The 24,053-nt window shown below is 39.6% G+C and overlaps 1 protein-coding gene and 1 pseudogene across 3 annotated transcripts in view; one reads left to right on the top strand and one right to left on the bottom strand.

The window, feature by feature from the left end:
* GIGYF2 (GRB10 interacting GYF protein 2) overlaps positions 1–24,053 on the top strand; it is a 149,387-nt gene that overhangs the window by 104,728 nt on the left and 20,606 nt on the right. For all 3 annotated transcript variants that reach the window (XM_044241863.1, XM_044241864.1, XM_044241865.1), the window contains 7 exons: positions 2,098–2,189; positions 3,424–3,531; positions 4,548–4,648; positions 6,790–6,890; positions 8,792–8,953; positions 10,646–10,804; positions 13,394–13,630. In XM_044241863.1, coding sequence (XP_044097798.1) covers positions 2,098–2,189; positions 3,424–3,531; positions 4,548–4,648; positions 6,790–6,890; positions 8,792–8,953; positions 10,646–10,804; positions 13,394–13,630 — 960 coding nt within the window. The remainder of the gene's footprint in view (positions 1–2,097; positions 2,190–3,423; positions 3,532–4,547; positions 4,649–6,789; positions 6,891–8,791; positions 8,954–10,645; positions 10,805–13,393; positions 13,631–24,053) is intronic.
* On the bottom strand, positions 19,865–23,608 carry LOC122902071 (annotated as a pseudogene).

The following is a 24,053-nucleotide window of genomic DNA, read 5'->3' on the forward strand; positions in this document are numbered from 1 at the left end:
GGCCTCTCCTTGTAGAGTTCCTTTTGGAGGGCTTCGGATCTGTGCCTTGCTTTTCTTCTCTAGGTTGGAGTCTTGGGTGGCTGCCACAGTCAGAAGTGGCCATAGTCAAACACCGTTAGTGTGAATACTGGATCACTGCAGTAACATATACCTTTGATTTATTCAGCAGCTACATAGTTAGGGCCTGTGCTAGCCTTGTGGTAGGTTCTTGCGAGGTGAAGATAAATGGGACACAAACTCTCTTACGGTCATAGGGATTCATAGGTGAGAACAATGGCCAATAAAATTGTTTGGCCACAGCCCATAGTAAAATAAGTGGTTTTACATCAGTACTCTGTACATTCATAACTGTACATGGATATTTGTGAAACAAATTTGACGAAAGATTTTGTGCCATGCACATATTTTCTTCCCTGCCTTCATCCCTTCTTTTTATATAAATATTGATCTTGATCCAGTAATTGATGTCACTGTCCACTGATGGGTTGAGACCACCTGTAATTTGGAGAACAGTGATGATTCCTAGGTGAGGGGAATTATTTCTGACATTTCTGTTATAAATCCAAAGAAAAATTAATTGTGTATTATTGTATAAACATTTTATTTATATACCAAGTTTTTGCTTTATTTCCCTTTTCTGAAATTGGGATGAATTATCGTGCATGTTTCAGAGCTAGAAGTGCATACCTTGGAGCTTGGCATGTTTGCCCTAGCCCATTTCCTGACTTCTATTTAGGGGAAGAACTATGGCAAACTCTGCTTCTGTCAGCTGTTAACTGCTATTGCCCTGAGTAATGCTGATAAGAGAGTTCACACTGATGATGAATATACCTTGAAATGTAGGTTTTGATGTAGAAAGTTTAGATTAACCTAGTGTAGCTTCCATCCTCCAGTGTTTAATTGGAAAGAAAAATGTCTCTGAATTTCAAATGATCTCCACCCCAAGAAATTGTATATCCAGTATTTTATTCCAAAGCATAATCTGTGTATGGTAAAGATATAAACTATTCACTAATGATTTGCCCTAATCTATGTCACCCCCCCACCTTTTTAAAAAAGATTTTATTTATTTATTTGACAGAGACGCAGTGAGAAAGGGAACACAAGCAGGGGGAGTGGGAGAGGGAGAAGCAGGTTCCCTGCTGAGCAGGGAGCCCAATGCAGGGCCTGATGCCAGGCCTCTGGAATCATGACCTGAGCCGAAGGCTTAAAATTTCCCAATTTTAACTTTTCAGAATTTAAATTCCAGCTATGTCATTTGAAACACAAACTAAAAAACAATTTTTCCTACTCATTATATATATACACATACATTTATATTTTAAGATCTATTTATTTATTTGACAGAGAATGAGAGCACAAGTAGGCAGAGTGGCAGGCAGAGGGAGAGGGAGAAGCAGGCTCTCTGCTGAGCAGAGAGGCTAATGTGGGGCTGGATCCCAGCCATGGACCACCTCATGACCTTAGCTAAAGGCCATCACTTAACTGAGCTACCCTGGTACCCGTCTAACTCATGGTATGTTAGTAGCAATAGAAACACCTAGTTTTGGGGTGGGGAGTTAAAATTTTGCAAGCTCTTTCATATTCTGTTAATGTAAAACTTGTCAGCATCTTTAACAAAATATACTTCTACACTGCTCTCTATATTCATTACTGGCCCTGGTCATATTCCTACCACATTAACGTCAGATAATTTTATTCCTTTCTGAAAGTTTTACCCCATTTCTCTAATTTCTACATGATCTCCAGGTTTACAGATCACTTTTAACATTGGGAAATAATACATTTTTTCATTATAGTAATGACTCTTGGGTACAGTACAACATTCAGCTTCAAGGGTGGGAGGAGAGAACAGCAGCTAAAGGGGTCCCTTTCCCACCAAAGGGAATCTCTTATAATGCAGACACCATCTTTTCCCACTAGATGGCATTGTTTAGCTCTTTAAGAGTTTTTGTAATAGTTGAGCATTTGGGGCATAAAGGTAGAGTGGGAAGTCAAGGTCTAAGATACAGTTTGCTTTCAGATAATATGTAGTAAATGGCTTTTAAGCTTTTTGCAATTTGTTCAGTGGTATTTCTTCCCCTACCTTTTCACTAGGGAGAGTTGGACCAGGAACGACTGACCAGACAACAGGAGCTCACGGCCTTGTACCAGATGCAGCACCTTCAGTACCAGCAGTTCTTAATACAGTAAGAGCAGTAATGCAGTAGAGTACACTGCAAAATGCCTTTATTTAAAAAAATTTTTTTGAAGATTTTATTTATTTGAGAGAGAGTATACACGAGTGGGTGGAGGAGCAGAAGGAGAGGGACAAACAATCACTCTTGAGTGCAGAATTGGGGAGGGAGAGTGTAGGGGTAAGGGGTGGGTGGGTGGGGATTGAAACCAGGAGTCTGATGCTCAACTAAGCCTCCCAGGAGCTCCCCAGGTGCCTTTAGATATAATCTCCTAAATTTTACTTTTTATAGCAGAGGACTACAAGTTTCTATGATACTTCAGTCACCTAGCCAGGCATGTTACCAATGTATATTTGGAGTTTGGTCTTTTTAAATACCAGAAATTTGCATAAAATGACACATAACTATAATTTCACAAGCTCTTTAGCTCCTAAAGCAAGAAACAACAAGCATTTTAAGAACTTAAATGCCTCCTAAATGGCTCAACTTTGAATGCCACAGAGGAAAAAAACATAGATGAGAGGGCAAGAAAGAAGTAAAAATTTATGCTGTTAGCATTGCTGTGAAACGATGGTAGAATCACTTAGATTATGTTTCACTTTAGTAGAAGAAGTAACATTTGCTGTCATCTGCTACAGAGATCGGCAAACTGGTTTGATCCCTATTGTCATTAGTGAGATTTTATTAGAACATAGCCACAAGTGTTTGTTGGTGTGTTGTCTACAGCTCCATTTGCAGTGCAGTGGGAGAATTAAATAATTGCATGTGACCTGCAAAGCCGAAAATACTTGCTGTCTGGCTCTTAATAGATATTTGTCTACCTCTGATCCAGTAGAAAAAAATCTTAACCTAAAATTTTCCAAGTTGAAACATAAATTTTGAGAATTTTTATACAAGTGATTTTATTTTTGCAAAAAGTGTTTCATGTGAAAGTAATTATTAGTTCAAATCTCTTATTTTTCACTTGCTTTCTGATATTTTCAGAGAGTTTGACAGTTTTTGACATTTTACAATTTTTTTTGCTGTCCTCTTTGAGCATGTTATCTAGAAGTTCACAGTTCTTTTTAGAATGAAGTAGAGAATTTTCTGTGTAACTATTCTTATCATGAAGTATTGTTAAAACTTATTTGATAGCTATTTCTAATGGTACTTTTGGGGGGTGGTGGACCGACCTTTGTCTCTCGGTATCTTAGTAAAGTGTACTAAATGTACATAGACAGGTTATACTTTATTTTACTTTTTGAAGACAACAGTATGCCCAGGTTTTGGCTCAACAACAGAAAGCAGCCTTGTCCTCGCAGCAGCAGCAACAGTTGGCACTTCTTCTCCAACAATTCCAGGCTCTGAAAATGAGGTTGGTGGTCAGTCCATGATGTGTCATATTGCATATGTGTGTGCGTATTAAAGAAAAGAAAGGAAATTTTGATATAATGTGTGAACTCTGGTATCAAAATACCCACACACAACACATACGTGTATATTGTGTGTAAAACCAGAATATAGCTTTTAAAAATTGTAATTAAGCTGGCAGTAAAGCAGTTTTGGTCTTTTTACTCATAGAGGATAAATTTGGAATAAGAACCACAGAATAATGAGAACACTGGAAAAGCAGCGTATTCTTACAGAACCAGCAACAAAAAAACTGTAGTCTAGAAGTTTAATTTCCTTTCACCCGTGAGATCTCAAGAAAGATAGTCACACTGCCACACAGAGTAAAAGTTCCAGAACCCAAAAGCCATTAAGATAAGTCTGAGGAAAAGGAAATTATGCCTAAAAGTCTTAAATTTCTGTAGTTTCAGATTATCATTTAAGGTAATACATGTTGTATTTCCTTCAGAGTTATCAATGACTCTCTTAAAAACCTTACTGTCCAATTTAACCGAAACCTTTCACATTTCTCTTTTGAGTCCTAACCCATCGAGTGAGGTGGGTAGGTTAGGTGGTAAGATGCCAGTTTACAAATGGATAAACTGGTACACCGAGAGGCTAAAGAACTCGGTTGACATAATACACAGAAAACTTCAGAGCTAGAACTAAAATGAAGACCTTTAGACTTAACGGTCTGTGGGTTTTTGATTAGAACAGGCTGCCTCTTTTGCTCTTGTGGACGTATTCTGAGTTTTTTTTAGGACCATTGGTATATGCATTATCTAGAAATCAACATTTGTTAATACCTTGATTCCAGAAGTGTGATGCCTGGGCCTCTATCTTGGTTCCTCTTCTAATAAACAAATACTACATTTTGGTTAAAACAGTGAAGGAGTTTTCTAGCCAAATAGCCTGGAAAACCTACCAATCATGTAGAAATTCCTCTTTATCTATTTTTGCAAATGACAAGAACAAGTTGATTTTTTTATTTCCCTTTTGCAGAATATCTGATCAGAACATCATTCCTTCAGTAACTAGGTCTGTGTCGGTGCCAGATACTGGTTCTATCTGGGAGCTTCAGCCAACAGCCTCACAGCCTACAGGTAAAAATTTAGATTGGCTTTCAGTGTAGCTCCAAAGATTAGACTCTTAGGTTATAATACAATTTTTTAAAAATGTGTCCCATTTTTGAGCCATTTTATATTGAATATTAACAAATAGTCTCATTTTTTTTTTGATTGCAGCAAAGGATTGAACATATCATTGAAAATATATTGTTAAGGATTTGCTAGGAGTGTTTATTAGATAAATTTCATGAAATTGAATCAGCCACTCTTTTTATGTTGCTCTAACCAATGTGGAAGAGTCCTATGAATTGTTTTTTGACTTCTTCTGTCAGCCAGAGTGGAAAAATAAAAATAAAAAAAAAAAAAGCTTAAGTAAAAACATCTATTCTTTTGAGTGAAGGGTTAATATGTAGCTTAACACTGCAGGTACCCAGAAGTTTTGGGATGAGAAAAGCCTGCTTTAAAGTGAATATCCTGCCCATTGATTCTCTGATGTTTTTGCATCAAACTAGAAGATTTGGATCTGGGATTTTTTTTTTTTTTTTTTTTTTTTTTTAAGTCTTGATATTGGTGGAACACTTGAGGTTTTTAAAGTTTGATACCTGCAGAGGTAGGTAGTTTGAACTGTGGATAGTCCTTACAAGAGGTTATAGTTGGTACTGACAGTTCTCAGGAACCATAGGCACTGATGGATTTTTTTCTTAACAGCCTTGAGCTTTTCTTTTCTCTTTCTTTTTCTTTTTTTTTTTTAAGATTTTATTTACTTATTTGACAGACAGAGATCACAGGTAGGCAGGGAGGCAGGCAGAGAGAGAGGAGGAAGCAGGCTCCGCTGAACAGAGAGCCCGATGTGGGGCTTGATCCCAGGAGCCTGGGATCATGACCCGAGCCGGAGGCAGAAGCTTTAACCCACTGAGCCACCCAGGTGTCCCGCTCTTGAGCTTTTCAGGTGGTAGTTCTCTTGCTAACACTCATCCTGGGGATTATAGAAGGAAAAGGACTGATAATCATCCCTCATCAATTTCCTCTGCTCTGTGTACCGTATTTTTTCTTGGCAGTCATTTATAGTTAGGATGTGAAAATATTCTCCAATCTGGGGGAACTATTTACAAGTACCTTATTAAATGATTTCTTTCTTTGGGTATGATATGATCAAGGCTCTTTACAAATAGTCCATTTGTTTTATATAACCAGCGATTTATAATGTGGAAATAGGAGTGTAGGGAATAGAGAATGCTGACAGGTGGTATCAGCAACCCTTTTGCTAGCAGTAGGAAAACAAACTCAGAAGCCTTTACCTATTTGTTTACTTTTGCATCTGACCTTGTGGTGCCTTGCAGGTCAGCAGGACCCATTGTCATTTGTGAGACCTGCTCAGCCTTTCCAGAGGCCTCCCCAACTCCAGCTGTACCTCTTTCTTTATCTTTGAAGTGAAATTCACATAACATAACATTAACAGTTTTTAGATGAGCAATTCAGTGGCTTTTAACATATTCACAATATCATGCAACGACTTAGTGCTCTAGAGTTTCATAGTTATATACCTCTTTTGACCCCACTCTCTACTGGGTGTTCAGTAAGAGGTTGTATAGCTACTGGAAATACTGTGGGCTTTGGGATCTAACACACTGGGATTTAAATCCTTGCGTGGCCATGTGCTTGGTGTGTCTCCTTGGTAATGTTATAAAACTATGTCTGACCCTTAGTTTATTCATCTATAAAGGTGGGGGATATTAACAAATATCTTTCTTTGTTTTAAGAGAGGGAGAGGGAAAGCGGGCAATGGGAAGGGGCAGCGGGAGGAGGAGAGAGGGAATCCTAAGCAGGTTGCATGCCCAGTGTGCAGCCAGAGACAGGGCTCAATCTCACGACCCTGAGATCATTACCTGAGCTGAAATCAAGAGTTGAATGCCACCCAGGTGCCTCCTTATAGAGTTTTTGACGATGAAATTAGTTTCCTGGCAAATGTCTGGTAATTTCTTTCCTTCTAGATGTGTTGAAGGATATTGATTTAAACCAGAGCTCTCTGGCAGTTTAGTCTACCTAAAAGCAGCACAGACACACATGATGGAGCTCATTCGGGGACAGGGAAATAGCTTTTTTCATTAATGCTTGTGGATATGTGATCATGTATGTAAGCTCCAATATCCTTCACGTTTCCCCTTATTGTCTTATAGTTTGGGAAGGTGGTAGTGTATGGGATCTTCCCCTTGACACCACGACTCCAGGACCTGCCCTTGAACAGCTTCAGCAGATGGAGAAGGCCAAAGCTGCAAAGGTCTGAAATGCTTTTTTCCATTGCAGTGCGTGCTTTCCATCTGTAGGATATAGACATTTGTTAACTGATGTCTCTCTCTGGCTAGCTCTACTTTTTCCTATTAGTTTACTGTTACTTAGCTGGAGAAGCACATTCATTTCATATTTTATCCTTACTGTTCCCTCTTCTGCCAAAAAAGACCTCAAACAATGAAAATGAAAAAGTTTAAATTAAATCACTTAAAATTGGTTTGCTGACACATTATTGATTATGATCATATGTATACTTTAATTACATTATTCATGGTATAAACACTTGTTACAAATTCTAGGACCTACGAAAACATACTACGTTATTTATCAAACCCTTGATCTGTGGCTTGAGTTCCCACGTTGAATCTATATGGTGATGTCAGTTTACATTTCTTACTTCCCCAGACATGGGGTTGAAAAGCTCAACATTAACATTAGATCCCATGTTCCATTCACATCTTCTGGAGGAGCAGGGAATCTTGAATTCTGGTTTTTAGTACTTTCCAGCTGCAGATGTCTTATCAGCACTTAGTGTCATTTTAATGATTCTGGATTCTTACACCTCTGGGAGAATCTGGTTCCTATTTTATACGTAATGTGTTCTTATCCTCTGAGTTAGTGACCGTCTCCTTAGAGTGCCCAGAAAGGGTTCATGGTCACGGTCAGTCTCCATAAATGAATGAGAGACCATAATTCAGCTAATTTTTGAGAGTGTTCTAGTACTATAGTGGTTTGTGCTGGAAATGCATAGATGATGAGGGAAGAATAGGAACTTGCAGTCTTTTGTGTCTGGAATGTGTGAGTGTGTGTGAGTGTGTGTGTGTGTGTGCTCACGTGCATGGAAGTAAGTAGTGGGGCTATGACACACAGGCAGGTAACACTTAGAGTTACAGGTTAGTCAGGAAAGCACTTGGGCTAGCTGTTCTCATGCATTTGGAGAGGTGGGCATCAGGAATTAGATGACAATTCATCCAATGATGAATTGTTGATGGACTGTAGTACATGCACTCATTTTCACTTGAAGAACAGTAGACTTTATCCCAGCTGAAGGAAACAACTCCTGTAAAGGCTCAGAAATGCACGAGAACGTACTGGGTCAGGAAGCAGCTAGTTTGGTCTGGCCTGGAGTTGCTGTGCGTCTGAGGGATAAGTGATGAGTGAGGAGGCCAAGATGAGGCAAGCCGGTCACGAGTTCCCTTACACATGTCCTGTTAGAGGCTTAGAATTTATTTCAGGGTGAAGGATGGTGTTATAGGTTAGCCGGGAAGGATTTTTTTTGGTGGAACTTAAGATGTGCTGGGGAATGTGGGCAGAATGGATTCTGGAAAACCAAGTAAGAGACTTTCAGAGATACGGGTGAGAAAGTAAAAGCCTGAACTCTGCGTGTGGCAGAGAATGGACACGAGGTGCTAGAATGGACTAGTAACCAGGAACTACAAATGATACAATTTGTTAAGTTCTTCAAATTTTGAAGAACTCTGTAATTTTTCACACTAGCAGCTTTACAACATTGCTACAGACACCTTGTAGACATAGATCTCGAATCAAAAAATCCTTTTAGGTATGAACAAAAGTGCCACCCCAAGAAAATTCTGATGTTACTTTCCTGGTGGTCACTTTCTCCCGTGTCTAAGAGATGGGGTGTGGTAATGAGGAGGTAGGTAAATGTTGGGGGAGAGTCCATTCAGTTTTGAAGAGCATGACACTGTTCTGCTGCCACATACCAGAGTTGAGTTCTTCCAGAGCTGGTTTCACTCACTCGAAGTACAAGCCACTGTGAATGGTGTAGTGTCTGCATCTTCTAGCTACTCCTAATGGTACTGGTCAGTGATGCTGGAGTGTTTCTGTGCTTGGCTTCAGGTTTCTAAGAGTATTTTCTTATAATCACAGCTAGAACAGGAGAGAAGAGAGGCAGAAATGAGGGCAAAACGGGAAGAGGAGGAACGCAAGAGGCAGGAAGAACTGCGGAGACAACAGGAGGAAATTCTTCGAAGGCAGCAGGAGGAAGAAAGGAAGAGGCGAGAGGAAGAAGAGCTTGCCCGAAGGAAACAGGTATACCTCGGGGAACACGAACCCCAGATTTAGCTCTGACTGCGTTCGTGGTTCTAGGGAGATGGTCTGTCTGAGTTTGAGAGGGAGTTAATAGCAGGATTGGGATTAGAGCATTAGGAGATTCATTCCTTTAGAAGAAATATCTGTGACCCAGTAGCAGCCCCTGAGGGGTAGTTGCTTCAGTCCTGGTAAATTACTAGAGTTGATTTCTTTTGAATATTTTCAGTTAAATTTTGGAAGTAACTAGGTTTTTGCTTAAGTATTTATAACCAGTGACGATGAATAGTTTTCATGCATTTTGCCTGTTTATATTAGTTTTTGGAATTCTCTGTTAATATGCTGGACCCACTTTTCTGTTGGAATTTTTATAAATCCCAGTTGAAACAGTCCACTCTGTAATAGCCCCAAAGTCTACTTCATCTCACATTTCATGCCCATTGTTGGCCCCAAGAAGTACTCTGAAAAACAAAAGGGTCCGTGCTGAGATTAGGTTTGAGCTACTAATGTTTCTTAGGGTTGCTCTCTCTACACTAGCATGTAAGGGCTCTAAGAAGTAGTACAGTGAAGAAATCAGTTTAATTCTCTGTTGCTCAGTATTTCCTAAATTATTTTGGCAGTGAGACACTCCTCCCTGCCTTCTGTAAGATTTTACTTTATTTGAGGGAGGGAGGGAGGGAGGAAGAGAGAGAGAGAGAGAGAGAGAGTGAGTTATCACAAGCAGTGGGGAGGGGCAGAGGGAGAGGGAGAAGCAGGCTCCCTGCCAAGCAGGGAGCCCGATGAGGTACTCCATCCCAGGACCCTGAGCTCATGACCTGAGCCAAAGGTAGCCACTTAACCGACTGGAACATCCCAGCAGCCAAGACCCTTTTCTTTATACTTGACATGTGAGACTTTGTTTTTCAAAACGTATTCTAGAAGACACAGCTTTGCTCAGTACTTTTGACTAGAGAACTTACTTCTATCACACCGGGCATTTCTGGTTGCTGTGTTGATTTGACCTATGTACTGGGTTCTCAGTTGATTTTGGTGGGGTGGGGTGGGGGGAAGGGGTGATAAGGACTAATGGTACCAAAGGGAAACCAAGCCTCAGGCCTCATGTAGCCCTTTCTGGGGTTGATTAGTAAGTGCAATAGCTAATGTGGAAACTAGGATAGACTCTCAGTGTAGTGCTATTTAACTGCTACTATTTTATTTTATTTGTTTATTTTTTAGAGAAAAGAGTGTATGCATTAGTAGGGGAGCGGCAGGGATGGGGCAGAGGGAGAGGGAGAATCTTATTTATTATTATTATTTTTAGAGAGAAGGGAGGAGGAAGGGAAGGGGGGGAGAGAGAGACTCTCAGGTGGACTTTACATTTAGTATGGCCCCCAGCATGGGGCTTAATCTCTCAACCCTGAGATCATGACCTGGGCCAAAATCAAGAGTCAGACAACCGACTGAACACCCAGGTGCCCCACTACTAATACTTTAAATACAAATTATTTTAATTGTTGATATGTCTACTTCCCAGCTCTTTTTACTTTTTACTCTAGACCCTTGGTTGTATTCTTTTTATATTTAAAAAGAATAAGGCTCTGTTACAGAACCTTAGCAGCACAGTCTGTTTCTTTTCAAATTATAATGAGATATATTAATCAGGATCCAGAGTTTCTTCCCCCCCCACATACACTTTTTTTTTCTTTTTTAATTTAGGAGGAAGCTCTGCGACGCCAAAGGGAGCAAGAAATTGCATTAAGGCGACAGCGAGAAGAGGAAGAAAGACAACAGCAAGAAGAAGCTCTTAGGAGACTGGAGGAGAGGAGGAGAGAAGAGGAAGAAAGGCGGAAGCAGGAGGAGTTATTACGCAAGCAGGTGACCTAGATGGTTTGCTCTTTTCATTTCTTCTTTGAAGCTAGGGATTTGTGATTAGAAAGGTTTTGGATATGAGGATAACCTCTTTACTGAAAATTATTAGAAGAGACCTAACTGACTTTTACGACTTTTGTAATGACTGTCCCACAGGTAATTATAAAAGCCAGACAAAATATCAAAGAAGCAAAAGCCTCCCAGAATACCAGAGAGAAATCTAAAGAAGGTCTACCCTTTAAAAAACCAAATGTGAGACCTGCAGGTTGACTGCTTTTGCCTCAGGGTACTCTCACTTTCCTAAAGTGCCAGTCAGTGCTGCTTCATGTTTTCACAGGCTGTGTGACAATGGGCACTATGCAGTTCTAGTCCAGCCAGGTCATTCTGCCACTACAGGCAGCCAGAACCCCTAAAGCATTTCCTTGTAATGTTTAAGAACTTAGATTTTTTTTTTTTATTAGTAGACTTTATTTTTAGGGCAATATTAGATTTTCAGAAAAATCTGGATGATAATATGGTTTCCTCTGTTGATATCTTACATTAATGTGGTATATTTGTCACATTAAACCATTACTGATGCATTATTAACTAAAATCCATGGTTATTTCACATTTCCTCAACTTTTTCCTCATGTCCTTTTTCTGTTCCCAGATCCCAAATCCATAGTATTATATTTAGTTGTCTCCTCAGCTTCTTTGAATGACAGTCTCTCAGGTCTTTGGCAGTTTTAAGGTATAATGGTCCATATGTTATAGGGTAACTCTCTCTTGGAATTCATCTGATGTTTTTCTCACAGTTAAATTGGAGTTATGGGTGTTTGGAAAGTAGATCACAAAGAGGCAAAGTGCCATTTTCATCACACTCTATCAAGAATACATATTATCAACAGGACTAATGACTGCTGGTATAGACTTTGGTCACTTGGCTACAGCAGTGCCTGTCACTGTAAACATTGCTCTTCTCCCCACACACTGTACTCTTTGTGTGAAATCACTGTTATTTCACAATGTGAAATCACTGTGGTCAGTCCGCACTTACACATGTAGATTAACACAGGCTAGACATTACCTGCTTTTGCCTAAATTCTTGATTGAAACTCTTTGAGCAACCTCAGTACTGTTAGAGGTAGATAGGCCTCAAGGGTAGATTGGAGGACAGCTCATCATTGGGCTTATTCATTTGACAGTTGACATAGTTAAGGCATACTATATGCCAGTTACGGTACTTACTTCCTGGTGGACTATGAAAGTTTTAAATTGTTTCTGTCCTTAAGCTCACAGCCTATGTTGGTAATGATTGTACAAGAAATAAATGCCACAGTTAGGATGCTTTGAGCTCCAAAACAAAAATAGTCACCTAAAAATAGTTTAAATAACAAATGCCATGTCAGGGAGATAAGGCAGTAACTCAGCGATGTCATTAGGGATCCAGGTCCTCTGCAGAATTCTAGCCTACTGTTTCTGGAGGGTCTACTTTGACTTCAGATTTTTCACCTCATGATTAGGAGTTTTGGGAACCATGCCCTATGCAGCCTGCAAGGGAATGGGCCTTCTCTTGTGCTGCTTTTGTTTCAGAAGAATACCTTCTCTAGAAGAATACCTTCTCTAGAAGCCTCCTGGCAGACATCCCTTTGGCCTAAATCATATCACATGGGTGCCCCTCATTGTATTGGAAGCTTAAAAAATGAAATATGGCAGTGTAGATGTCGAAGGTGACAGAGCCTCTGACCACAAGGGAGAAGCCTGAAAGGAATGGTTTTTGGATAGGAAATAGTTGTTGCTATGGGTGGACTAGGAGCAAACAGAGAAGGGTGAGGTATTGGGCATAATGAAATGGCAGAGGGGAAGACTACCTCCTTAAGGCTAGGAAAGTCCTCATAGAGTGGTTGATACTGCCCTGAGTTTTGGAAAATGAGGGGAATGCGCTATCTGGATAAAAACACAACATTGTAGGTAGAGTTAGCAGACTCTGTGAAGAAGGGTGAGGAGAGTTCCACAGGGCACATTGGAATGGTTTTGAAGAAAAGCAGAAGGACAAGGAGCTGAAGTACAGGACTGAGTAGTAGAGGGATGGACGATAGGTTGAGGAGAGATGTTCCAAAGGACCCAGGGGCCATAAGGGGGTATGAATCAGGGATGGAATTAAGTGGTCTTATAAGGTTGCTCTGGTTCCAGAACTGGTTGACACTTTCCTGCTAATCTGTAATCTGCCCTTGCAAGGTCCTGGTGGTTTTTCAAGCTCAGCACCCTGAAAAGCTAGCTCTCCCTCAGTATAGGAACAGGCTCCAGAAGATTATGCTGCAGTTGGTGGTTGTCTCTTAACGAGATCAGTGCTTACCACAGATGTTCAGAATGGCATTACTTTCACGAAGAAATTAGCAAATAAACTGAAATGTTATCCTGTAAGCATGCCAAGCCTTTGTAGCTACTGTAAATACCTTTTAAAGGAAAACTTAACCTCTGCCTTATGTCATCATAAACAGTTTCTGCTTTCTGTGTTACTTCTATAGCTTTTTGATAGAATCCTTCAGAACTGACTTGGACTTTTTAAAAACACAATTAAATTTTATTCTCTTTTATTTTTCCTTCTGGGAAGGAAGAGGAGGCTGCAAAATGGGCCCGGGAAGAAGAAGAAGCCCAGCGTCGATTAGAGGAGAACCGGCTGCGAATGGAAGAGGAGGCAGCCCGACTCCGGCATGAAGAAGAGGAGCGGAAGAGGAAAGAGCTGGAGCTCCAGCGGCAGAAGGAGTTACTGCGCCAGAGGCAGCAGCAGCAAGAGGCTCTCCGGAGGTTGCAGCAGCAGCAACAACAGCAGCAGCTGGCTCAGATGAAGGTAAAGCCTTGACACCAGCCAGAGGAGCTACTTGCTGGTGTTTTTAGGTAGATGCTGGCAGGATCAATAGCAGTAAATCTGGGTACTCTCTTTAGTACGGAATGTGACTACTATTTTCTTTTTCTTTCTTTTTTTTTTTTTCTCCTAAGTAAGCTCCATGCCCAGTGTGGGGCTTGAACTCACAACCACGTGCTCTACTGACTGATCAAGCCAGGCAACCAGCAAGACTTAGTGATTGTCTGGATCTGGACAAAGGCAGAGCTGGTGGCTGCTAGATAGTAAGCCTTTGGTGACCATAAAGTCATGGCATTAATGATGGAATAGGAGTAATTAGGTAATGGCAGGGTCCAAGTAACTCTACATGGGATCTGTGGTCAGACAGTGTGTGCTCCCCTGTCTTCAGGGAGCTCATGGGATAGCAACGTATAAATAGGAAATGTGAATACAAAGAGGTGAGTGTAGCAAGAGAAGTAAAGGTTCTCATGGTGCGAGCACGTGGCAGTTTGTTAGGAATGCAGATTCTTGGGTCCCACCCCAGACTTCCTAAATCAGAACCTTTTGGAGATGGGACCCAGTTATCTGTGTTTGAACAAAGCCTCCAGTGGGTTCTTCTGCTTGTGAGAATCACCATCCACATGGGAAGTATGGAAAGGCTTCCTAGAAAACGGTAACTTTTAAACTGAGTCATTAGGGAGGGAAAATTAAAAACAAGGAAAAGCTTGTTTGGAGTTTGGAGACTGGAGGGGTTTTTTGAGCGAGGAGACACAGTGTAAGCAGAGGACTGAAATGCAGAAACACTGTGGTATGTTTGGGGGAATTTAAAAAGTGGTATGAGGTATGAGAGAAGCATGGGTAGGGTCTGTGTTGCTTGGGGTTGTATATACTCTTACTAAAGATTAGGACTTGGAGGTGTGTAAAACAGAGTGGGACACTGAAGTGTTTTCATCTAGGAAATAACACTGTCCAATTTACAGGAGCAAATATTAGTTACTTTGAGAACTAAACAGAAGATGGACTTGTAAGGAACAGAACTGGAGGTCAGCAGGGTACTTGTGAGGGGCCGGTGGAGTGGTCCAGGTGAAGGAGAGGAAGGTGGTAGTGGGATTAGAAAGTTGGAGTTGAAGATAGCACTAATGATCGAGTGCTTGCTTTGTGTCAAGCACCAGACCACAGTTTTTCGTCCGTTACATCATTTTATCTTCACAACCATTGTTAAAAGCTTAGGTGTGGTTAGCATGTTCTTCCAAAGAGGAAAAATGTTCAGGAACTAAGTTTTAGCTTGCTTTGGGTCCAGCTGAGAGTTGAAAGTAGAGCCGCGTATTAGAACCCATGGATCTTTGGCTCCGGGGCCCTGAAAAAACTGTCAGAAGACTGTTCTTAGAGTCCACATCATAGACCGCGGTGACTGATAAGAATATGGGGATAAAGGCAAAAACAAAGGCATAGATGACTTCCAGATCTCTGACTTCTCTGGCTGTCTTTTGTGTGTCTGGTTTTGGCCTCTTATCTTCCAATAAAGACTGTAGAGTTGGTTTTTGTTTGTTTGTTTGTTTTCTTTAAGATTTATAATCCTATGCAGGCATCAAGAGAAACAAAATCTTGCCATTGGCAACGATGTGGATAGAGCTAGAGGATATTACGCTAAGTGAAATCATTAGAGACAGACAGTTATCATATGAGGAATTTGAGAGGCAGGGCGGGGGTTCGTTGGGGGAATGGAGGGAAAAAAACAAAACAAGATGGGACTGGGGAGGGAGACAAACCATAAGACTCTTAATCTCAGGAAACAAATTGAGGGTTGCAGGGGATGGGGGCAGGGATAGGGTGGCTGGTTATGGACGTAGGGGAGGGTATGTGCTACAGTGAGTGCTGTGAATTGAGTGAGACTGATGGTTCACAGACGTTTACCCTGAAACAAATAATACATTATATGTTAATAAAATAAGTAAATCTTAATGTTACATGAACTGTCTCAGGGAAAAAAAAAAAAAAAAAGATTTTATTTTTTTGAGAGAGAGAAAGTGAGAGACAGAGTAGGAGTGGAAGGGAAGGGACACAGAGAGAAGAGGACAGGGAGCCCGATGTGGGGCTTGATCCCAGAACCCTGGGATCATGACCTGAGCTGAAGGCAGCCTCTCGATTGACTGAGCCACCTAGGCGCCCCGATAAAAAGTTTTTTAAAGAGGGCTTTATTGAGACACAACTGAACCAGTTAAAGTAGATAATTCAGTAATTTCAGTATTTCAGATACGTGCACTGTCACCATGCGGATTTTAACCTTTTCAGTACGCTCTAGGCCCCCCAAAATACTCTCTGGCTGTCACATCCTATGCCCTGTTCTTCCCAGCCCCAAGTAACCCCTAATCTACTTTCTGTCTTTATAGATTGGCATATTCTAGACATTTCAGATACATACAGTCTCATGATATGTGGTGTTTTGTGACTGGCTTCTTTGAAATAGCATAGTTTCAAGGTTCATTCATACTGTAATATGAATCAATACTTTATTCCTTTTTATGACTAATACTCCACTGTGTGGACTTACCAGAGTTTGTGTATCCATTCCTCAGTTGAGGGACATTTGAGCTGTTTCTGTCTTTTAGCTATTAGGAATATTGCTGCTATAGATAAATATTCATGTACAAGCTTTTATGTAGATGTATAAACCTAAGAGTGGAATTGGTGGACCATATGAGAGCTATGTGTTCAATGGTTTGAGAAACTACCAGACTTTTCCAAAGTGGCTGTACTATTTTACATTACCACCAGAAATATATGGGAATTCAAATTTCCCCACATCTTCATTAATCCTTATTATCTGATGTTCTGATTGTAGCCACCCTTGTAGGTGTGAGGTGATAGCTTGTCGTTTTGGTTTGCATTTCCCTGGTGATAAACGACTTCAAGTATCTTTCCATGTTTATTGGCCATTTGTTTATCTTTGGAGAAATGTCTTTTCAAATCCCTTGCCTGCTTTTATCTAGGTTGTTTGTCTTACTGAGTTATAAGAGTTCTTTATTCTAGATATTATAATTCCCTTATCAGATACATGATTTTAAAATATTTTTTCCTGTTATTTGGGTGGTCTTTTTACTTCCTTGATGCAAACTTCCTTGATTACATTCCTTCGATGCAAAAAGCATCGAAGCTTTGTGAAGCTCATTTTTTTCTTTTGTTGTTTGTGCTTTTGGTATCATATCTAAGAAACTGTTGCCAAATCTGAGGCCATGAAGATTTATTCCAGTGTTTTCTTCCAATACTTTTGTGATTTTAGCTGCTACATTTAGGTCTTTGATCCATTTTGAGTTCGTTTTTGTTAATTGTATGAGGTATGAATTTGACTTCAATTCTTTTGCTTGTGACTAACTATCCAGTTGTCCTATGTATGCCATTTGTTAAAAAGACTGTTCTTTGTCTGCTAAATGGCCTTGACATTCTAAAGATATTTATTTATTTATGTATTTGACAGAGAGACATCACAAGTAGGCAGAGAGGCAGGCAGAGAGAGAGAGAGGAGGAAGCAGGCTCCCTGCTGAGCAGAGAGCCCGATGCGGGACTCGATCCCAGGACCCTGAGATCATGACCTGAGCTGAAGGCAGCGGCTTAACCCACTGAGCCACCCAGGCGCCCTGGCCTTGACATTCTAGTTGAAAACCTGTTAACCATGAACATGTGGTTTCATTTCTGGACTCTGAATTCTATTCAGACGGTCTATACATCTGTTACTATGCTAGTAATACACCATCTTGGTATTTTATTGCTTTAAGTTTTGAAATTAGGAAGTGTGAGTCCTCCAGCTTTGTTCTTTTTCCAGATTGTTTGGCTCTTCTGGGTCTCTTTCATTTCTATATGGTTTGTAGAATGAGCTTAAAGTTTCCACAAAGAAGCCAGCTTGGATTTTGACAGAGATTGCCTTGACTCTTTAGATCAATTTGAGGAGCTTGACTCTTTAGATCAATTTGAGGAGCTTTGCCAGCTTAACAGTATTAAGTCTTCTGATCCATAAACATGGGATGATTTTTATTTAGATCCTTTTGAATTTCTTTCAGTATTTTCTAGCTTTTAGAGTATAGCTTTTATATTACTTCTGTTAAACTTACTAAGTATTTTGGGGTTTTTTGTTTTTTGTTTTAAGATTTTATTTATTTGACAGAAAGAGAACAAGTAGGCCCAGTGGCAGGCAGAAGGAGAGGGAGAAGCAGGCTCTCCGCTGAATAGGGAGCCCCATGCAGGGCCCAATCCCAGGGGGATCCCAGGGGGATCCGAACTTAAGGCAGCTGCTTTAACAAACTTTAACTGAGCCACCCAGGCGCCCTGTTTGTGGGTTTTTATTTTTGTTTTTGTTTGCAGATGTCCTTCATCAAGCTGAGGAAGTTTCCTTCTGTTCCTTCTTTGTTGAGCATTTTTATCCTGAAAGGATGTTGGATTTTGTCAGATGCTTTGTGTCTGTTGAGATGATCATTTTTTAATTTTGTTTCGTTTCTATCAATATGGTATATTGCATTAATTGATTTTCAGATGTTGAACCACTGTTGGATTCCTGGCATAAATCCTACTTGGCAAATAATTCCATTTTTATATGTTGTTGGACTTGTTTTGCTGGTATTTTGGTCAGGATTTTTGTGTTCATATTCATAAGAGATTTTGGTCTGTAAGTTATTTTTTCTTTCTTGGGATGTCTTTGTCTTATTTGGTGTCAGAGTAATGTTTGGCTTTGAAGAATGAGTTAGGAAATGTTTCCTCTTCTATATTTTGGAAAAGTTTGTGAAAAAGCAGTATTACTACTTTTTAAAATATATATATTTTATTTATTTATTTGACAGATCACAAGTAGGCAGAGAGGCAGGCAGAGAGAGAGGGGGGAAGCAGGCTCCCTGCTGAGTAGGGAGCCCGCCACAAGGGCTCTGGGATTATGACCTGAGTGAAGGCAGACACTTGACAGACAAGTCTCCTCACAGGTGCCCCCAAAGTGGTATTAACTTTTTAAAATGTTTGGTAAGATTCAGTGGTTAAACCACCTAGGCTTTTCTTTGTGGATGGTTTTTTGGTAAATATTTCTGTGTCTTCACCTTTTTTTTTTTTTTTTTTAAGATTTTTTTGTATTTATTTGACAGAGAGGGACACAACAAGAGGGAACACATGCAGGGGAATTGGGAGAGGGAGAACGGGCTTCCCCCAGAGCAGGGAAAGCGATGTGGGGCTCTATCTCAGCACTCTGGGATCATGACCCGAGCTGAAGGCAGACACTTAATGACTGATTCACCCAGGCGCCCCTACTTTTTCTTTTTTATTTAAACTGCAAAGAAAATTTATTTTACATATCAGTAGCCATGAATTTTTGTCATTTGGTTTTACATAAATACTGCCTAGTGCCATTATCCAAATGACAGGACCATTTTTTTTTTTTTTAAGATTTTTAAAATTTGACAGAGAGAGATCATAAGTAGGCAGAGAGGCAGGCTCCCCCACCCATCAGAGAGCCCGACTCAGTGCTCGATCCCAGGACCCTGAGACCACAACACTAGCTAAAGGCAGAGGCTCAACCCACTGAGCCACCCAGGCACCCCTGGCAGGACCATTTTTTGTCCACACTTCACTTCTGTATTTACAAAGAGAATTTGTATGACTTACATAATTGTAACTATCAGGGCTGCCTGGGTTGCTCAGTCAGTTGAGCATTAGACTCTTGACTTTGGCTAAGGTCATGATCTCGGTCGGAATCATGGGATCTCCTCGCATCAGGCTCCATGCTCAGTACAGAGTCTGCCTGTCCCTTTTCCTCCCTCCCTGCCCCTCTCCCAGTGTGCACACTTGTGCTTTCTAGCTCTCTCAAATAAATAAATAATGTAACTGTCAGTGAAGGCTTAACAGTGGAGATGCAGTCTAGCATCCATAGTATCTAATGTTTTGCAGATAACAATGTAGGGGAGATGTATTTTTAATTATTTTAATTACCTTTCATTTGAGTGATCTTATTTAGTCTCCTAAGGAGATTTTCAAAAGCAGGTAATAGATGGGGGTGCCTGGGTGGCTCAGTGGGTTAAGCCTCTGCCTTCTGCTCAGGTCATGATTTCCGGGTCCTGGGATAGAGCCCTGCATCAGGCTCTCTGCTCAGCCAGGAGCCTGCTTCCTTCCCCCCTCTGCCTGCCTCTCTTCCTACTTGTGATCTGTGTCTGTCAAATAAATAAAATCTTTTTTTTTTTAAGCAGGTAATAGAAATGGTTAGTGAGATTTTTAAGAAATATCTTCCATGTCCACGTCCTGTTGTAATTTCTGCACCATTTTTTCTGGTTTCCTTTGCCTGCAAAAGGGGCCAGGATAATGATGTTTTGCTTGACTTCTTTGATGTCCTGAGCATTCTGTAATTCTTTATTTTTCCTTAATTTGTTAATTATAAATTTAGCTTTTTTGTTTTCTGTTTGATCTCTTCAATTCTTTTCATCAGTAGTTTTATACCATAGCTCTCATATTTGACTGGTTCATTTGTACATTTTTCAAATTCAAATGAATTATCTACTATAAGCTTTTTACCACCTGCCATATAGAATGCTTTAGTCCATCCGACCTTGTGATGATTGTGCTTCTTTTTAAAGTTTTTAATGAGACTTGGATTTATAGAATCTGAGTACCTTATAATTGTTGCAGACAAACGTCATGCCATGGCTGGGGTAAATGAGCCCTGAACAGAAATAGCACTTCTCAGTACACTTGTTGAAACTGTGTGGGTTCCCACTAACCAAATGCCAGTATTGAGTGGAATTCTCAGTGTCTTCTTAGAGGTCTATTAACTTGTCTATTTCTTCTTGAGTAAGTTTTTGATAGATTGTCTCTTTTTAAGAATCTTCTTCATCTAGGTTATCTATAGGTTGTCAAATTGATTGGCAATACTCCTTTATATTCCTTTTTGTTTCTGTAACAGCAGTAGTGATGTCCTCCTTTCTTTCCTATTGTAGTAATTTGAGTCTTCTCTCCTTTTCTCTTGGACAGTCAAGCTAAGCCAATTTTGTTGGTCTTTTTAAAGAATCAGCTTTTGGTTTTATTGATCTTTTTCTATTTTACCTGTTTCATTAATTTCTTCTCTAATTTTATTATTTCTTTCTGCTTGCTTTAAGTTTATTTTGCTCTCTTTTTCTAGTATCTTAAGGTAGAAGTTTAGTCTGTTGATTTGAGATCTTTCTTCCTTCTCTATAGACATTTGCAGTTAGAAATTTCCCTCTAAGTATTGCTTTAGTTGCTACCCATAAGTTTTGACTTGTTTTTAGACTCATTGGTTATATGAAAGTGTTTTGTTTAATTTCCACTTATTTGTGAGTTTCCAAAATTTGTTACTTTCATTTCATTGTGATCAGAGAACATACTTTATATTCTTTTTCTTTTCTTTTACTTTATTCTTTTTTTTTTTTTTTTTTAATTTTAAGTAGGCTCCTTACGCATTGTAGGGCTTGAACTCATGACCCTGAGCTTGAGTTACATGCTGTACCAAATGAACCAGCCAGGTGCCCCTATTTTTCCCTTTAAATGAATTATTGAAGTTGGTTTTGTGTCTTATTTTACCTTCCTTAGATCTGTCCTGGAGAATGTTCCATATTTCTTTGAGAAGAATGTATATTCTACTGTTGTTGGCTGGAGTGTTGTATATAGAGATCTTTTAGGTCCAGTCAGTTTATAGTGTTATTCAAGTCACCTAGATCCTTGCTGATCTCCACCTAACTGTCTATTACTGAAAGTGGAGTATTAAGGTAATGAAGTCTTTTAAGTATTATTGTCTAAATATTGTCAAGGTACTGAATTGTCTGTATCTTCTATAATTTCTGTCATTTCTTCCATGTATTTCAGTGCTCTGTTGTATGGCAAATATATATTTATGTATGGATTTATTATACAAATCTTCCTGCTGAATTGATTCTTTGCTATACTTAAGTGTCTCTCTTTATCTCTAATAGCATTTATTTTGAAGTACGGTCCATGCCCACAATGAGCCCAACATGGGACTTGAACTCATGACCCTGAAAGACCTGAGCTAAGATTAAGAGTCAGCTGCCACTTAACTGACTGAGCCACCCAGGCACCCCGGTTTATTTTTGTTTTAAAGTATATTTTATCTGATTCTGATATAGAAACTCCAGCTTTCTTATGTTTGCTGTTTGCCTGATAGATCTTTATCCATCCTTTGACTTTCAACCTGTTTATACCTTTGAATGTAAAGTGTCTCTTTGAGACAATGTAGTTGCATCTTATTTTTGTTGGATAATCACTGCCTTTGATTGGATTCTTTAATCCTTTATGTTTAGTGATATTATTGATATAATTGTATTTATGTCTGCCATTTTACTTTGTTTTTTATGCCTGTCTTTTTTGTTCCTCTATTCTTCCTTTACTGTTACTGTTTTTTTTTTTACATTAATATTTCCTGTTGTAACATTTTAATTCTTTTTTTTAAGATTTTGTTTATTTATTTGACAGAGATCACAAGTATGCAGAGAGGCAGGCAGAGACAAAGAGGAGGAAGCAGGCTTCCTGGACGTGGGGCTTGATCCCAGGACCCTGAGATCATGACCTGAGCTGAAGGCAGAGGCTTAACCCACTAAGCCACCCAGGCGCCCCATATTTTAATTCTTTAATGGTTTAAATCACTATATATTTATTAAATAATCTTATTTATCATCTCTTCTCTTCTTCATTTGTACCTGTGAATTCATGTTACCATATGAAGTCATTTACTTAGCCCAGTACTGCTTCTTTCCCACTCACCTCCTTTGTACTGTTTTTGACAATCATATTAGATTTCTGTTACAAACCCAACTGTCTGTCCTGTTTATTTAGACACACCCACCAGTTTTATATTTATATACACATACACTCTACACACACCACACATTTGTTTTTGTGCATTTGCTTTGTATTTTTTATTGGATTTGTATTACTTTCTGGGGTCACTTATTTTCAGCCTGAAGAACTTCCCATTAATATTTCTTGTAAGGGAGGTCTGCTAGCAACAGATTCTCTGAATTTATCTGGGAATGTCTTTATTTCACCTTTATTTTTGAAAGAGTTTTAGTGGATATAGAATTCCTTGTTGATAATTTCATTCTGTGAAGACTTTGGGTATCTTATCCCACTGCTCTCTGGCTTCCATTGTTCTAGATGAGAAGTCAACTGTTAATTTTATGCTGATTCCCTTGTAAGTGACAATTTGTTTTTCTTCTTCCTGCTTTCAAGATTTTCTCTTTTTTGACTTTTAGCAGTTTTAAGATTATTTATTTATTTATTTGACAGAGATCACAATTAGGCAGAGAGGTTGGGAGGGGGGGCGTTGGGCAGGCTTCTGGCTGAGCAAAGAGCCTGATGTAGGGCTTGATCCCAGAACTCTGGGATCATGACCTGAGCGGAAGGCAGAGGCTTTAACCCAGTGAGCCACCCAGGTGCCTCAACTTTCAGCATTTTTATCATGATAATATATGTTTGTAGATCTCTATGTTTATCATGATAACTATGGTTAGGCTTTCTGGATGTGTAGATTAATGTTTTTAAGTAAGTATCAGCCATGGTTTCTTCATATATTTTTCTGTTCCTTTCTCTCCTCCTGGTATTTGCATTGTGCACATACTGGCACATTCAGTGGTATTTCTCTCTGTTTCTTAGATTGTGTAATCTCTGTTGATAACACGAGTTTCACTAATTTCTTTCTTTGGCCCGTTCAGATATACTTTGAGCTCCTCTAGTGATTTTTCGTCTTAGTTATTGGGCTTTTAAACTCCAGGATTTCTTTCTGGTCTAAAAAATAATCTCTATCTCTTTATTGATATTCTTCATTTGGTGTGACATTGTCATCATGCCTTCCTTTACTACTTCTTCCTTTAGTAATCATGGTTTTATTTAGTTCTCTGAACATATTTACAATCTTAGACGTTTTGTTAAATCTGATACCTGGTCACTCTCATAGGTGGTTGCCAGCTTTTTTCCTGGTGTATAATCCATTCTTTGTTGTTATTTTACATGTCTCCTAATATTTTGTTGGAAACTAGAGTTTTTTGATAACACATGGTAGTTAACTGGTCATGCATGCCCCATCATAATTTTGTGACTGATTGGATTAGTTTAGCGAAGTCCCAGTGTCTCCCTACCTCCCTTACAGGGAGCCCTCTGCCGCTGCTTGCTGCTTGGCTGCAAGGCACATCATTGGGTTTGCAATGATCTCAGATCACTGTTTTTGGCAAGACTGTCTTTGATTATTTTTTTTTCGTGTTGCTGTTAACTTCCACTAGTTGCTACCTGAATTGCTCTACTGTTCTCAGAAGTGCCCTGGAGCACAGATTGCTTCACAGACTGATCCAGTCAAATTCAGGCTTCTTTGAAGAGGTAATTCCTGAAGTCTGTTTTTGAGATTGGTTCTGACCCTAGAACTTCTTCCAGCTCTTTTCTT

Source organism: Neovison vison, chromosome 3 (assembly GCF_020171115.1).
Source record: "Neovison vison isolate M4711 chromosome 3, ASM_NN_V1, whole genome shotgun sequence".
Taxonomy (NCBI): Eukaryota; Metazoa; Chordata; class Mammalia; order Carnivora; family Mustelidae; genus Neogale; species Neogale vison.